The 14851-nt window shown below is 44.5% G+C and overlaps 1 protein-coding gene and 2 long non-coding RNA genes across 3 annotated transcripts; all 3 read left to right on the top strand.

The window, feature by feature from the left end:
* The first annotated feature begins 7421 nt into the window (after positions 1-7421).
* LOC112341524 lies at positions 7422-7689 on the top strand. The gene is made up of 3 exons (XR_002990574.1): positions 7422-7462; positions 7515-7610; positions 7657-7689. It is a non-coding gene; the product is annotated as an uncharacterized LOC112341524 (long non-coding RNA).
* Positions 7690-8372: 683 nt separating this feature from the next.
* On the top strand, positions 8373-14547 carry LOC9656052 (fanconi-associated nuclease 1 homolog; the record flags this gene model as incomplete). Its single annotated transcript, XM_024661784.1, has 6 exons — positions 8373-8504; positions 8569-8709; positions 8758-8966; positions 13427-13700; positions 13756-13992; positions 14040-14547. Coding segments are annotated over 6 exons (1428 nt in total), but the record flags the coding sequence as incomplete, so codon positions are not given.
* On the top strand, positions 12808-13184 carry LOC112341523. Its single transcript, XR_002990573.1, has 3 exons — positions 12808-12905; positions 12978-13118; positions 13167-13184. It is a non-coding gene; the product is annotated as an uncharacterized LOC112341523 (long non-coding RNA).
* Positions 14548-14851: the final 304 nt, after the last annotated feature.

The raw sequence follows: 14851 nt of genomic DNA, 5'->3' as shown, positions 1-14851 counted from the left end.
CTTTGCCATACTAGTGATCCAATATCACTTGCATTACAATCCCATCTCTCCAAGACTGGGCCGTCCGTCTACGAGGGGTCATCCCAGATCCACTCCTTAGCATCCTTAGGATGCCCATAAACATGGGAAATAGCCTTCCCCAACATCCCTTTGTCAGTTCCTGCCAAGTCCTTTTTCCATCCATGGCCATATTCACCAACACTGCCACTAGATCAAAGCCCGCAGGCCTGGCCACTGGGGAAAGGAAGAGGAGTAGTCCTCTAGTGTAGTGACCAAGGATACAGTTGGGTGGTGAGGAAGTCCTAGAGGACAATGGGACTTCACCCTGTTTCTGCGCCTCATGCTCTTGGCATTGGAAGAATCCCACACGCTCGTCATTTCTTTCTGACTTTGGGACAACATTTCGGAACATTGTGGCTCTACGCAAGCCCCATGAGTACTCTCCCCACCTTCCGCGTTTAGGTGCCCTAGCCATGGGCTTAGAGCGAGGTTCTGTTGAGCCACACTAGGTATCCAAGTAGGTAGTGCCACCCACACTTGGATTGGGAGCATCGGCCAATCGATCTCTCGGGGGAACTAGAGCCAGCTCTTGAACACTTCACCAAGCTACCCCACTTGTCGGTCCATATTCACTGTAGTCTTGGACTTCCCAGTAGTCATTTCATCACCCAACACTAGGTCTGGCCTTCCTGGGCCAAACTGGCTTTTCCTGGCCAAACTGGCTCCACTGTAGTCCTCCCCCTACTATACTTTTGGAGCTCACCAAACCCCCCAGGGTTTGGGAGACGAACGCTTTGGGCTTTCACCCTCTCAGACTCGAACTCGGACTCGTACTTAGACTCAGACTCGGCCTCGGCCCCGATCTCGGTCTCGGTCTCGGTCTCGGTCTCGGTCCCGGTCTTGGTCTCAACCTCGGACTCCATCTCGGGTGCTTCTCGGACTCCATCTCGGATTCCATCTCGGGTCCATCTCGGACTCCATCTCGGACTCTGTCTTGGTCCATCTCGGACTCCGTCTCGGTCCATCTTGGACTCCATCTTGGGTCCCTCTCAGACTCCATCTCGAGTCCATCTTAGACTCCATCTCGGACTCCATCTTGGACTTCATCTCGGGTCCATCTCGGACTCCATCTCAGTGCATCTCGGACTCCATCTCAGTGCATCTCGGACTCCATCTCGGACTCCATCTCGGGTCCCTCTTGGGCTCCATCTGGGTCCATCTTGGACTCCATCTTGGTCCATCTCAGACTCCATCTCGGGTCCATCTTGGACTCCATCTCGATTTCTTCTCGGGTCCATCTCGGACTCTGCCACGTGTCATGTGTTGGTCCTCTTGTGTCCCTTTTCTAGAGACTCACTTATTTCTTGCTTCGTGCTTGTTCCTTGAGCACTTTGTTGGGAGTTCCACTCCCGCTCTCGACCTTTCAAGTTGGAGCTTTTAGTCCAAACGTGTTACTCTCGTTTGGTTTTCGCTTCAGCCACTACCACATGGCACCCTTCCGACTGCCTAGGGATTTTGTGTCTCACACTTGTTGAACTTGTGCATGCACTTGCTCTAGCCAAACTTGATGATGCTCTTCACTTGGCATAACGTTATGAGATGTCGCCTCTTCCACTTCTCACTACACATCTTTCTACTCCACTTCCTATGGGCGATGGTGCTGTTCCAATGGAGGTTACTGCTGCCCGAGTCTAAGGACAAGGGCAAGGATGTGGTCATGGTCGTGATGTTTGTTGTTGGGCGTATGATGAAGTTGGTCATACTTATTGGTGTTGTCAGTGTTTTCTGGATTGGCAACCTCCCTTTCCTGGGTGGAGACTTAGGTGTCAATAATGTGTTGTTTGTGTTGCTGTAGTGGAAGGTCTGGACACTGAGATGCATTTGGGAAGTGAGGAGTCACGTAAGTAACGGAGGGACCTTGCGTAAATAAGTCAGTAACCTCTCCATCTTTCTTTCAGGAGTATCATCAAGGGGTTCACTCAACACCAGTTCATCCAATGTTTACTTTCTAAGCTCATTTTTATAACAAAATGTCTCCTATTATTCTCTTTGTATTGGCTTTATGGTAATGGCCATACATATGTATGTGCACGGGATGAGGTGGACCTGGTTGTGCGTGTGGGCAATCTCGAGCTTGGGTTGCAGTCATTGTTGGTGGTGCCGAGTCAAGTTTTTGACCTCATCCTTGGTATGGATTGGTTGCAGTGCAATCATGCCAAGTGTGACTTTGAGGCTTCTCCCCCTTGTTTCATACTTCTTTATATTTCATCCATTCCTCTCACTTCCATACCTTTCCATCCTCTACTTTTACCTCTGCTTCCATTACTTTTGTCCCTCCATTATTTCCTTCTATATTTTTATCTTGTTCTACTCTTCCCTTTTCCAATCCTCCCGACCATCTTTGTGCTATAGTGGTTGACCGGCTTATGAAGGAGTATTCTGATCTTTTTGAATTTGACCTATCTTCTAGGACCAAGATTACCACACATCATCTGATTCCAACTAGGGATGCTCATCTAATCAAGGTTCCTGTTCATCGTCGGTCATCTAAAGAGATCAAGATTTTATTTGCAAATGTCAAGGAGATGTTAGAGAAGGGTATTATTCGGAAGTTATAGAGTCCTTGGGCATGTGAATCTTATTTTGTGAAGAAGCCTGATAGGAGTATTCATTTCTGTATCGATTATCATCCATTAAATGAAGTGACGATCCCGGATGTGTACACCTTTCCTCACATTGCTGATCTTTTGGATTGTCTAGGGCAAAGTCATTGGTTCATCAAGCTAGATCTTGCTTCTAGGTATTAGCAAGTACTGATGATTGAAGAAAATATTCTTAAGACTACTTTTCGTACACCGTTTGGTTTGTACGAGTTCTTGGTGATGCCATTTAGTTTAAACAATGCTCTAGCAACTTTCTAGCGGATGATGGACGAAGTTTTTTGCAATATACAGAAGGTGATTGTTAACTTCATTGATGATATCTTGATCCATTCTAAGGGGACATGGGAGAAGCACATTTGTGATGTTTGTAAAGTGTTGGATCAGCTATGGGACATTGGTTTAAAGTTGAAGTTGTCAAAGTGCGTGTTTGGGTTCAAGGACACAACTTAACTTGGGTACTGTATTTCTTATGAGGGTTTGCAAGTTGATCCTGATAAACTTATACCTATTCTAAAGTTCCCTACTCCAAAGTTTATGAATGATGTGCAACGCTTTTTGGGAAAAGTGTAGTATCTTGGTTGTTTTGTGAATCATCTTTTTTATCGCATTGCACAATTGTGAGCGTTGCTGAAGTCATCAATATCATTTTTCAACTGGTCCCCAGATTGTGAGCAAGCGTTCATGGATCTCAAAGAGCTTTTGATGACTCCTCTGGTTTTAGCATATCCTAACTACACTTGACTTTTTATTTTGTACGTGGATGCCTCTGATATTGATCTTAGAAGTGTGTTGATGCAAGAGAGCCCAAGTGTGCTTGGTCAGCACCATCCTATTGTGTATATAAGCCATACATTACAACCAGCGGAGGTGAACTATTCCACGATAGAGAAGTGTTTAGTAGCAATTTGGGGTTTTGAAAAATTTCATGCATATCTATATGGTTCTTGAATGTTACTTGAAGGTGATTATACTGCTATTATTTCATTATTGAGGTGAAAGAACTTGGTTGGTTGTACTGCTCAGTGTACTTTGAAGCTTTAGATATATGATTTTGATGTTGTTCATCACCCAAAAAGTTTTATGGCTGATGTTGATGCCCTTTCTCAAGCTCTTCTTCCTTCTCCACTCTCTTCTCATGTTTTTTACGAGCCTGTTGTTCCAGCATTTATGGATTTTCTCAACAAGGATTTTGTGCCATTGGCGGTTGCTGTACTTGATGTTATGTGTTCACAAGGTGTAAAGCAAAATCTCCTTTTCTTGATAAGGTTCACAAGGCTCAAAAGCTTGAACTATGGATTTGAAGGCTTTGAGATGGGTTTGAGAATCCTACATCACTTGCTAATGATTTCCCATTCCGGCATTTACATTCTCAGTATCGCTTTAAAAATGGCCTTCTTTATTTTGTGGGGACGGATCTTGATAATTCTTTACGGTTGGTGGTGCCTTCTGTCTTTATTCCATAGTTTCTCCATGCTTACCATGATTCTCCTATTCTATGTGGGTATATGAAATATCGTCATGTGACCGAGAAGCTATGTAGGTCTTTCTATTGCCCAGATATATGACATGATGTTATCTGGTATGTGCGTAACTATGTTTCGTGCCAAGCTTGTAATACTCCCTTTTGTGCCGTGGAAATACAGTTGGAGTCAATTGCAATTTCCCATCCATTTGAGTTAGTGGCATTTGATCTTATAGGACCTTTTCCATGATTGACTGCTGGCAATGAATATGTTATTATTGCTTCTGACTATTTAACTCATTGGGTGGAAGTTAGTGCTCTTGTTAATGCCTTTACAACTGCTATTGGATACTTCCTCCTCAATCGAATGGTGTTTCAGCATTTTTGTTCGGAGTGGATTCTTTCGGATAATGGTCTCACATTTAAGGCTAAGGCATTTCATGTTTTGACATCTCGGTTAGGGATACGCCACGTGCTTATCATCCACAGTTAGACGGTTTGGTGGAATGGCTCGTTTGGACATTCAAAGGAATGATTGTAAAGTATGTGAACTTTTAGCATTCGGATTAAGATGGTTATTTGCCATCTCTTTGCTATACATATATCACAAGGGTGCAGAGTTTTATTGATGTTTCACCATATAAACTTCTATATGGTCATGATCCAATATTACCAACGAAGCTGGGTTTACCTTTGCGATTGCCACGAACTGCCGATGCTAGGTCGTGGGATCAATATTTGACAAGCATTCTTCCACTTGTCCGAGTAGAGTCTACCAAACACTTAGGCCACATACAAGTGGGTGGAACAACGGTGCTACAACTCCAATCATTGTCCATCTGCAGAGTATAAAGTGGATGACTTTGTGTTAATCTGTTTACCCCATCTTACGGTATATGGTTTATCTAAGAGCCTCCTTGCGCAGTGGAAAGGACTGTATCAGGTGCTGCAGCAAGCTAGACTGCAAGTTTATGAGGTTTACTATGACATCCAATAGGCCGATCCTCTAGAAATTGTGCATGTGTAGTGGTTGAAATATTTCATACAAAGGGATCAAGAACAACTAATATCACGTACAGATCCACCGATGCCTTCTCTTAACGTTCCTCTAGATCCCAGCCTATCTACAAGAAAACCCTAATGATCTTCTATTATTCCGAGAGGAGGGTATGCTGTAAGGTCCAAGTGTATGGCTATATACTAATATTACTGTAGTAGGATTTTGGTAGTTGTTGGATTAGTTTCATTTTGGACCTATATATAAACTAGGGTTTTTAGGCTAATTGATATGCACATTTTCTGTATTCCCTTTCCATATTCCATACACACACACGGCTTTATTATACATGACTTTTCAGCTCTAGTAATTCTTGCTATTGTAAAGATTGCAATCATCAACAACCAATTTCCAGATTTATTATTTGTTTTTATTAATACATACTCAATAGTTAATTACTTATTCATTACTTTAAAAACATTTATTTAAGCACAGCCAAGGTTCCCACCTGGTGAAACACCCAACTGTGAGCAAAAGTCCTTGTAATAATTGATGTGGTTCTATGCAGGTTGTGTCTCACTGCCCTTGCCACACTCCTGACCTCCATTGATGGCTCAAATTGTACCTCCAAATCTTTGGTTCTGTGTTATTACGGTGTGGCAATTTGAATTTTGCATCCAAAACCACACTGATGACCTCCATGAAAGCACGCCATTCTCAGCAACCTGGTCTGGATTTTGGAGGAGGTTCATGTTGAAAGCCTTTCCAGCAGCATTGTAATTGTAATTCCTGTATATATACACTTTAAATATTGAATATAACATTTTCAGCTTACCTGGTGAGCTGCAAAGGTCCTCTTCCACAGTAAGCCTTTGTACCTGCAGGACATGGAATCCCATGGCTAGTCTCACAATAAACATTGTTTCAGTTGATCTCTCAAATGTATTGCAGTGCTACAATCAAAGACATTAGTGAGATTAATGGATAAATACTATGCAAGTTTACTTCCAGTCTCCTGCTTCACATTTGCAAAGTAGGCAGCCAGTTCCCTCTTTTGAACATCAAGACTCCCCAAGCTTCCAAACGTGGGATAGAATGAAATCGTTGTATGTGTAGAAAGGATTTGCGATGTTGGATGGAAAGAACTTCCTAAACACAGACACAGTTATAATACTAGAGGGAGATGCTAGTGTAGAGAACGGAGATAATCCCAGGAGGCATAGCATAAACATTATCATGACTAATGCCATGGTACTTAAATTGATAGTATGAGAACTTGATAGTATGAGAACTCGTGGTTGTGCAATGGAATTTTGGGTCAGTTTTTATAGCCTTGAGGAGTGGGAATATTGACTTCATAGTCTTGAAATGCCATATAGATATTAACTTCTCCCCTTGGTCGAAGCACGCTAAGAAGATCTCTTTGTGTTTGCTGTAATACAGGTGACCAAACTTTGAAGGCATCTATTTTATAATTCAATCATGTGCACTTAATATCATAAGCTTTTGCTCTAGTGAATTCAAAGGCTCACCCGAGCCGGGAGTGACACAGTGCGCTGCCGCTTCCCAACAAGCCGAATCAAGCTCTCATCTCACGGCCACGGAGCATTGCTGAGATTACTGCATGGAACACCGCCGAGCTGTGTGTAGGACGCTTCCTCTTCGCAGAACTAAACCCTAGCCAAATAAAATATTTCCCTCCATTCTGATCGAGCTTCTATTTCTTGGGTGGATCTGTGATCGTTTTCCTGCAGGATGAGTTGGAGTGCGGTGATGTTTCCCTGGAAATAAAAGGAGGCCTGAGCTTAGCTTGTTGTGACTGGGTGGAATGCCCTGTGTGTGGGAAGCAAATACGCGGGAATGAACTTCTTGTCAACTGCCATCTTGGTTTGGATTTTGCTCTGTTTTGATTCAAGCATGCTGATCGATGGTTTCTCTTGTCCAGATACTTGCCTGCAAAGTGGGAAGAAAAAGAAGAACAGTGTCCAGCATACACTCTTTCACTTCAACTTGTCGAAAAAGATAGAGGACGAGGAAAGTGGAAACTGCGCACTAGAAATCCAGCAGTCTCCTCCGCTCGAGACTGGGGTCGACTGTAACCCGGCGGCAGGGTCTCCGAAACCGGAAGTTTCTTCTACTCTTGAAAGCTTTGAGGAGCCCGATGTGGCCGACAGCGTCCTTCCGGCAGCGCTCAACAGTGAAACTAGAGATCTTTACAATGGGTGCCTGGAGGCAAGGATTGCTGGCCGTAAGTACCACAAAGACGTCGAGTGCCAAGCTGGGATGCGAGTTCACCTGATAAGGGAACCAGAAAATCCCATGGATACATACGCTGTGAAGGTAAACTTGACTGAATGGACGTGTTTCATGGCTGACAACAACATTGCGCCAGGTGCTTACAGCGGATGGGCTTTCGCTGGGACATATTCCAAAAGAGCTTTCGCGTTATTTGTCTCCTCTCATGGACAAAGGCGTGGTAGACGTTCAGGTAACTAATCTCTGGGGCATTTTTCAATTGTTCACAAAGCTTTCAGGGATATGTCTCCGAGAGTACATCGGAAGCTGCATGCCTCAAGCTTGATTTCCGTGAGATCCAGAGTTGGACTATTGGAAGTCTCTCAGAAGAAAAAGTGCTGGCTGTCAAATGGAGCCGTCTGATGGATGCAGCTGACAAGGGACAAGACCACGGCTGTTGATACCAACAGAATTTTCTCTACATGCTCCAAGTGGTATTGGAACCGGATCTCCATCTCTTTACTCCAGACGTTCTAACGTCTCGAGGCATTTCGTTCAATCTCGTCTGATGGACAGCGCCTTTTTGTAAGATTGGCTCAATGCCGTCGCACAAACTATGACTCAAGGGAGACTGTGGTTTTTCAGGGCCATGGTTCCGTCTTCAGAATATTTTCTATGAAGATATTGGTGACACAAATTCTGCAGTCCATAGTTAGTTGGTACTCAATTTCTTTCATCGTGTACTTCATAATATGTTTGCTTCCTTGTAACAGAGAGACGCTACTTAGTTTTCGACGCGGACGTCAATTCATCTGAGTAGCTTGAACATCTGACTGTACAAGAGCTCAAAGATTTGGCAGTGAACAGCAAAATCATGGTAGTTACTTCTAAGACTTTCTTCCTTGTTTTTATTTCTGTTCCTGCTTACAGATCAAAAGTGCTACGCTAAGTTTGAAAAAGATTCAGCTTATTACAGCAATTCGAGATGCATTGATTTCACTGCATTTGTAAGTAGCAAGTGATCATTGGTTTTTTATACAAGCGTGAAATACTTGGCGGCAGTAATCTAACGGCTTTAATTCGTGAAGCAACCGGCCCATGCATTCGAATAGCCGAAACACTTGAAGTTCTACTTTGGCGTTTACAGGTCAGTTGACATCCTCTCCAAAGTGTTACACTGCTGGTGCTGAGCAATTTATTTATTTATTCAGAGGCTGTTCTTTCTAAACGGTGAGCAGGAGTTCCATGTTTTTCTTCTTGTGGATATTGGAAGGATCAAGTATCCAAGCTATAGGTGCACTAGAACAATGCCAGTCTTTGCTTCTCGAGAGGACTTTCTGGCGTATGAGCAGGTCCGTTCCTACTTTGTTATAAAATTTGTCTGACCGTCGAGTTTTCAGGCATTGCAATTGGCTCAGGTGGTTGACATGTCCCTGGAAGCTGGTAATTCTGAGGCTGTAAACTCCTCTTTTCGAAAAGCAAGGACTACACTCGAATTGATCAATGCACACACCGAGATCAAGCATCCATTTTTAGCACGATTTTCAGCTGCATGGGTGTATGCAACAATCTGTACTGTGGCTGCATCTTTTCTGGAGAAAGAACGCAGGTATGCTCTTTCACCAATGGCAGACAATACTTTTGAACGAAAACTGGCTCTTGACCAGATACGCTGAAGCTGTAAACCTCTTCAAGCAGCTCCTTTGCATGCAGTATTGTCCTGGACGGAGAGGATACTGGACTCTCCGGCTATCTATTGACTTGGAGCACTTACAGTGTTTAGAAGAGAGCCTGCTCGTTGCAGAAAACGGATTAAACAATTTCAACGTCCGAGGAGGGGATCATATCGCTTTGCAATAGAGGGTTCTCCGACTAGGAAAACCTCCTAGAAGGTGGAAAGTACCTCCATATGCAGCGCTTTTAAAGAAAAAACACAAGGTGGTACATACTGTGTCTTCCAGATATTTGGCCTTCAGCTACAACTCTGTTTCTGAAGGTGACGATTATGGGAAGGCCGCTAAACAATGCCAATGGAATGAAAAGCAGATTTTATGGCCACGATGGGCAACAATGCAGTGTGGAGGACTGTATCAACCAAAAACCCAAGTTCAGGGGACTCTGACTTTGAACCCAAAGCTGCATCGGAGCCATAGATTAAATCATGCACAGCATATAGTATATGCTAGCAGTTAGAACCTCTAGCCTTTCAAAGGGGGGAATCCGAATTGTGGATCTCTATTTCCATTCCATCATTTTTCTTATCAATACACAGCATTCTTTTACTCGTGCTTCTTCGCAGTCGGGCCCTTTTCTCTTTTGTTTTATTACTAACAATAGATTTCCAGCGAAGAGGAGTTTCTACACCTCTTCATTTGGTGACCACGGCTTTTGAATTCCCTTTCAGGTTCACAAATTCTTCCGTTCTTTCTCCATTCTCTGTGCACAGATAGCAAGAATGATCAAGCAATCTACCCAACTCACCCAAATTCGCTACCCAATTTGCCACCCAATTCGCCTAAATTCAACAAGCAAATGCCACCACCAATATGGATCAACGGCGTCCAAGCGGTCACTGTCCAATGCAGTACAGACAAATGCTTTCCAAAGGAGATCTTTGAAGAATGAAAGCTCTCTCTCAAGATCTCCGAGTCCCATCACCAACGAAGAACACCAACAACCCTTTTCGACAAGAAACTCCAGTTGCCCAGCACTCAGCAACTTCACTGGCGAACTCCATCTCCGAGCACAGGACCACCCACTCCAAGCTCAAGCCCTCAACCAGCACGCTCAATACAAACTGACACCACTGCCGAAACAAACCCATCTTCCGAGCAATCGTCGACCCAGCAATCTTAGTGCTCCAACATGATTCCAATTCTTGCGCCCACTCCCAATATTGAAGCACATCCTCAGAACCTACACCAACAACGAACCCATCACTCTGTTACCCGGTATTGGACAACTTGTCGAGGGACAACTTCACAACGCACCACTGATTTTTCAACAACCCCTCCTACAAAGTCAGTAGCTCAGCACCAAAACTACAGTCCGAACTCGGTTCAAAATCAACACGTTCACTACAACAACTCTCGCCAATCACACCATCGCCCAATCCGGTCTTGAACAACTCGACGACATTATCGAAGAAATCATTCCAGACAAACCCAAATATCCAAAACTCTTCATCGAACTCCATCTCGGCACCAGCAAGTGGAAGACTAGTCTGCATACTGCACCAGCACACTCGACCCAACACAACTTGGCTGAACACAACCCAACCCAACACGCACCACCATCGATATTTGCACTGAAAAGAAAGAACAAGCTCACAACAACTTTATTGACAATTGGCCCGCCGACAGTCTTCCCAAAGTTCTGCCTGAACTGCATGATTGACTGCAGATATGAATCTGACACTGACAACCAGTAGAAGAATGCATGTATCCAAAACCATGAAGAACATCTAGCAAGTCGGAAGAAGACCGACAACGGCTTATCCGACGTTTAGATAAGAGATTTGAAGAATTTAGAAACAAAGAGAAAGAAAGACCAAGAGAAGTTGAATCAAGTTATTAGACCCTCCAACTACACAACACCACCAAACACACCACCGGCAGCACCCTCGACGGCACCCACCAAAGTGCCAGAGCCTGACCAAACATTCAAGCAATTGACACAGACTACGCCCAAGCAACAAAACATTTTTCAAGCAGCATACAACCACTTCAAAGGTACATTCACCAACCCCATCTACAGTGACAACGAACGACCAAGTTTCCTGCCCAGCTTCACAGACTTCACCAGACCAGCACCATTTTTGCCATACCAACCGATTTTCACAACACCAATATATCCCACATTTGCTTCCAACATCTACCAAAGCCCGCTATCAGCAAGACTTTTCGAACACACTTTCGACTTCAACGTGCTGACAAGACAACAACTTGACTTCACCAATTACAATTGCACTCCGATATACCCCGTCAACAGCAGTAAAGACGAACGACTCGAATCGTCCAATAGTCAAGCACTCGACAAAAAAGTCAACAACTCACACCGAGCTGCCGAACAGCTACAATCATCCAACAACAACGAGATCGACGAACCAATTGTTGACAACAACAATCTTCCACAGAAACCACAATCACCACACAACTATACGTTCGAAGAACTCTTTGACAATTTAGAAGAACAACCACAACCAACACAACATAACTCCGACAAGTACGTCGACAACAAGTTTGAGCACCATCTTCCAAAAATCAACACTGGCAAGCAACCCGACACCGACGACGATGTCGACGACACACCCGAAAACAGTCCCAACACAGAAAAAAAACAGAGAAGAGTCCACTAAACAACAACAACAATTCACTACCTTCCTCTTACACCGACTTTGCTGTTGACCCTGACAACCCCTTGCTACAAATCACCTTAGGACTCCATGGTGACAACCTGACAAAACAACCTCGACAATACCGACATTACTACCAACAGCAAATGGCAGTCACTACCACCATCGCCAACATACCCATTGGAAGACACATCTCCTATCCACTATTTCATGGTTTGAAGTCAGAAGATGCCAAGAAACATGTCGAACAGTTCCGAGAAGCAATATGAATCAACGGCCAGACGACTGAACTTCCATACTACTTCCGATGTACCCTTCGAAAGAGAGCCAACGAATGGGCTCAAACACTTCCTCAAAATACAAGTTTTGACGACCTCACACTCAAGCTTGTAGACCGATTCAAGTCTTCCCTCACTCAAAGCCAATGACTTCACAAGATCCAAAATTTCAAGCAAAAGTCCGGTCAATCCATCGACAACTACACTCAAACCTTCACTCGACATGCTAGCAAATGCGGCAACAGTGCCACTGAAACATTACTTTACCAATGGTACATGCAAGGCCTCCGACGATCCCTTCGAGAAGTGGCAACACACATCAACATTGCCACTTACCTCGAACTCGCAAGCGCCCTTCAAGATGTTCAAGCTCGACGAATGACCGCACAAGTAGACGACACGGATAACTCAGATTCTCACAGCAGTTCCGACGACGACTCCGACAATGAACTTGGAGAGAGCACCAAGTCAAAACTTCAGAAACTCAGGAAAACAATCGACAAGCTCAAGGGAAAAGCCAAGGGTTTGCTCCCTTGTAACAGAGAGACGCTACTTAGTTTTCGACGCGGATGTTAATTCGTCTGAGTTGCTTGAACTTCTGACTGTACAGGAGCTCAAAGATTTGGCAGTTAACAGCAAAATCATGGTAATTACTTCTAAGACTTTCTTCCTTGCTTTTATTTCTGTTCCTGCTTACAGATCAAAAGTACTACGCTAAGTTTGAAAAAGATTCAGCTTATTACAGCAATTCGAGATGCATTGATTTCTCTGCATTTGTAAGTAGCAAGTGATCATTGGTTTTTTATACAAGTGTGAAATACTTGGCGGCAGTAATCTAACGGCTTTAATTCGTGAAGCAACCGGCCCATGCATTCGAATAGCCGAAACACTTGAAGTTCTACTTTGGCGTTTACAGGTCAGTTGACATCCTCTCCAAAGTGTTACACTGCTGATGCTGAGCAATTTATTTATTTATTTATTTATTCAGAGGCTGTTCTTTCTAAACGGTGAGCAGGAGTTCCATGTTTTTCTTCTTGTGGATATTGGAAGGATCAAGTATCCAAGCTATAGGTGCGCTAGAACAATGCCAGTCTTTGCTTCTCGAGAGGACTTTCTGGCGTATGAGCAGGTCCGTTCCTACTTTGTTATAAAATTTGTCTGACCGTCAAGTTTTCAGGCATTGCAATTGGCTCAGCAATGTCCCTGGAAGCTGGTAATTCTGAGGCTGTAAACTCCTCCTTTCGAAAAGCAAGGACTACACTCGAATTGATCAATGCACACACCAGGATCAAGCATCCATTTTTAGCATGATTTTCGGCTGCATGGGTGTATGCAACAATCTGTACTGTGGCTGCATCTTTTCTGGAGAAAGAACGCAGGTACGCTCTTTCACCAATGGCGGACAATGCTTTTGAACGAAAACTGGCTCTTGACCAGATACGCTGAAGCTGTAAACCTCTTCAAGCAGGTCCTTAGCATGCAGTATTGTCCTGGACGGAGAGGATACTGGACTCTCCGGCTATCTATTGACTTGGAGCACTTACAGCGTTTAGAAGAGAGCCTGCTCGTTGCAGAAAACGGATTAAACGATTTCAACGTCCGAGGAGGGGATCGTATCGCTTTGCAACGGAGGGTTCTCCGACTAGGAAAACCTCCTAGAAGGTGGAAAGTACCTCCATATGGAGCGCTTTTAAAGAAAAAACACAAAGTGGTACGTACTGTGTCTTCCAGATATTTGGCCTTCAGCTACAACTCTGTTTCTGAAGGTGACGATTATGGGAAGGCCGCCAAACAATGCCAATGGAATGAAGAGCAGATTTTATGGCTACGATGGGCAACAATGCAGTGTGGAGGACCTGGCACTTCAATACTATGCCGGAGAAGATGGAGGCGGCTGGAAAGGAGTCCATTCAGAAAGTGGCATATGGCTGACATTGTTCGGGCTGTTCATGTGGGATGTTATCTTTTCAGACGTTCCAGATGTCTTCCAGACACCTTTTCAGGTTCTTGTTTCATTTTCTCGTGGTTGCTCTACAGTTCTTGTTTGCAGACTGCACCATTGGACTTGTGCACGGATTCTTTCTATCCAGTCCGAAGCTCGCTTATTGAATCTCGTCTTCAAGCCATACGCGATGGCAGAGCTAGGCAACTCGTGGCTGAGACTTGGGCAGAGCACTACGGGACATCATGTAGCGGGGTAAACTGGGAGAAGTACTCGCTTGAAGACCTTCAAACAATAACGGTCTGTATCGGAGGTCCAGGATTGTCGGCGATTTGCAAGCTTCTTGCAGAAGACCACAGTAACTGGACGGCTGGAATGCCTGATCTTCTGCTGTGGAAGGAGAAAGAGGCAAAGCTGGCGGAAGTCAAGGGTCCAGGGGATCGCTTGTCCGAGCAACAGGTGGCCTGGTTTCTTATTCTCTCGGACGCTAATGTTCCAGTGGAACTTTGCCAGGTCTCCAAGACGATGAATGATCGATCCTAGATCGGCTACTCCGAGTAGTGCCGGGCCCGAGACGGCTGCGCAGGCCTCTGCAACTTGCTCCGCCTTGTTTGAAGTCATAAGAACCGGTAAGCAACTCCGCCATTCCATCCCGCTGTGGACTGCGAAGAATCCATTGCTGCTACACACAGCCAGTTCCAAGTCCTCAGTGTCACCGTCTCAAGAGCTCTTCGATCGGGACCGCGATGTGATAGAATCACCACTCGGCCTCCACCGTCATCTTAAAGATCCTCTCGGCGGAGGACCAGGAAATGCGAGTCCCAAAGAGATGAATGACGAGGGATTCCATGCACCTTAAAGAACATTCCCCGCGACTCTGCCATCCTTGATGAGTATCCTATCGAACAATGCAGTTGCTT

This window comes from Selaginella moellendorffii, unplaced genomic scaffold (genome assembly GCF_000143415.4).
Source record: "Selaginella moellendorffii unplaced genomic scaffold, v1.0 SELMOscaffold_85, whole genome shotgun sequence".
Taxonomy (NCBI): Eukaryota; Viridiplantae; Streptophyta; class Lycopodiopsida; order Selaginellales; family Selaginellaceae; genus Selaginella; species Selaginella moellendorffii.
Note: the sequence above shows the minus strand (reverse complement) of the source record. Positions and strands in the feature narration are given on the sequence as shown.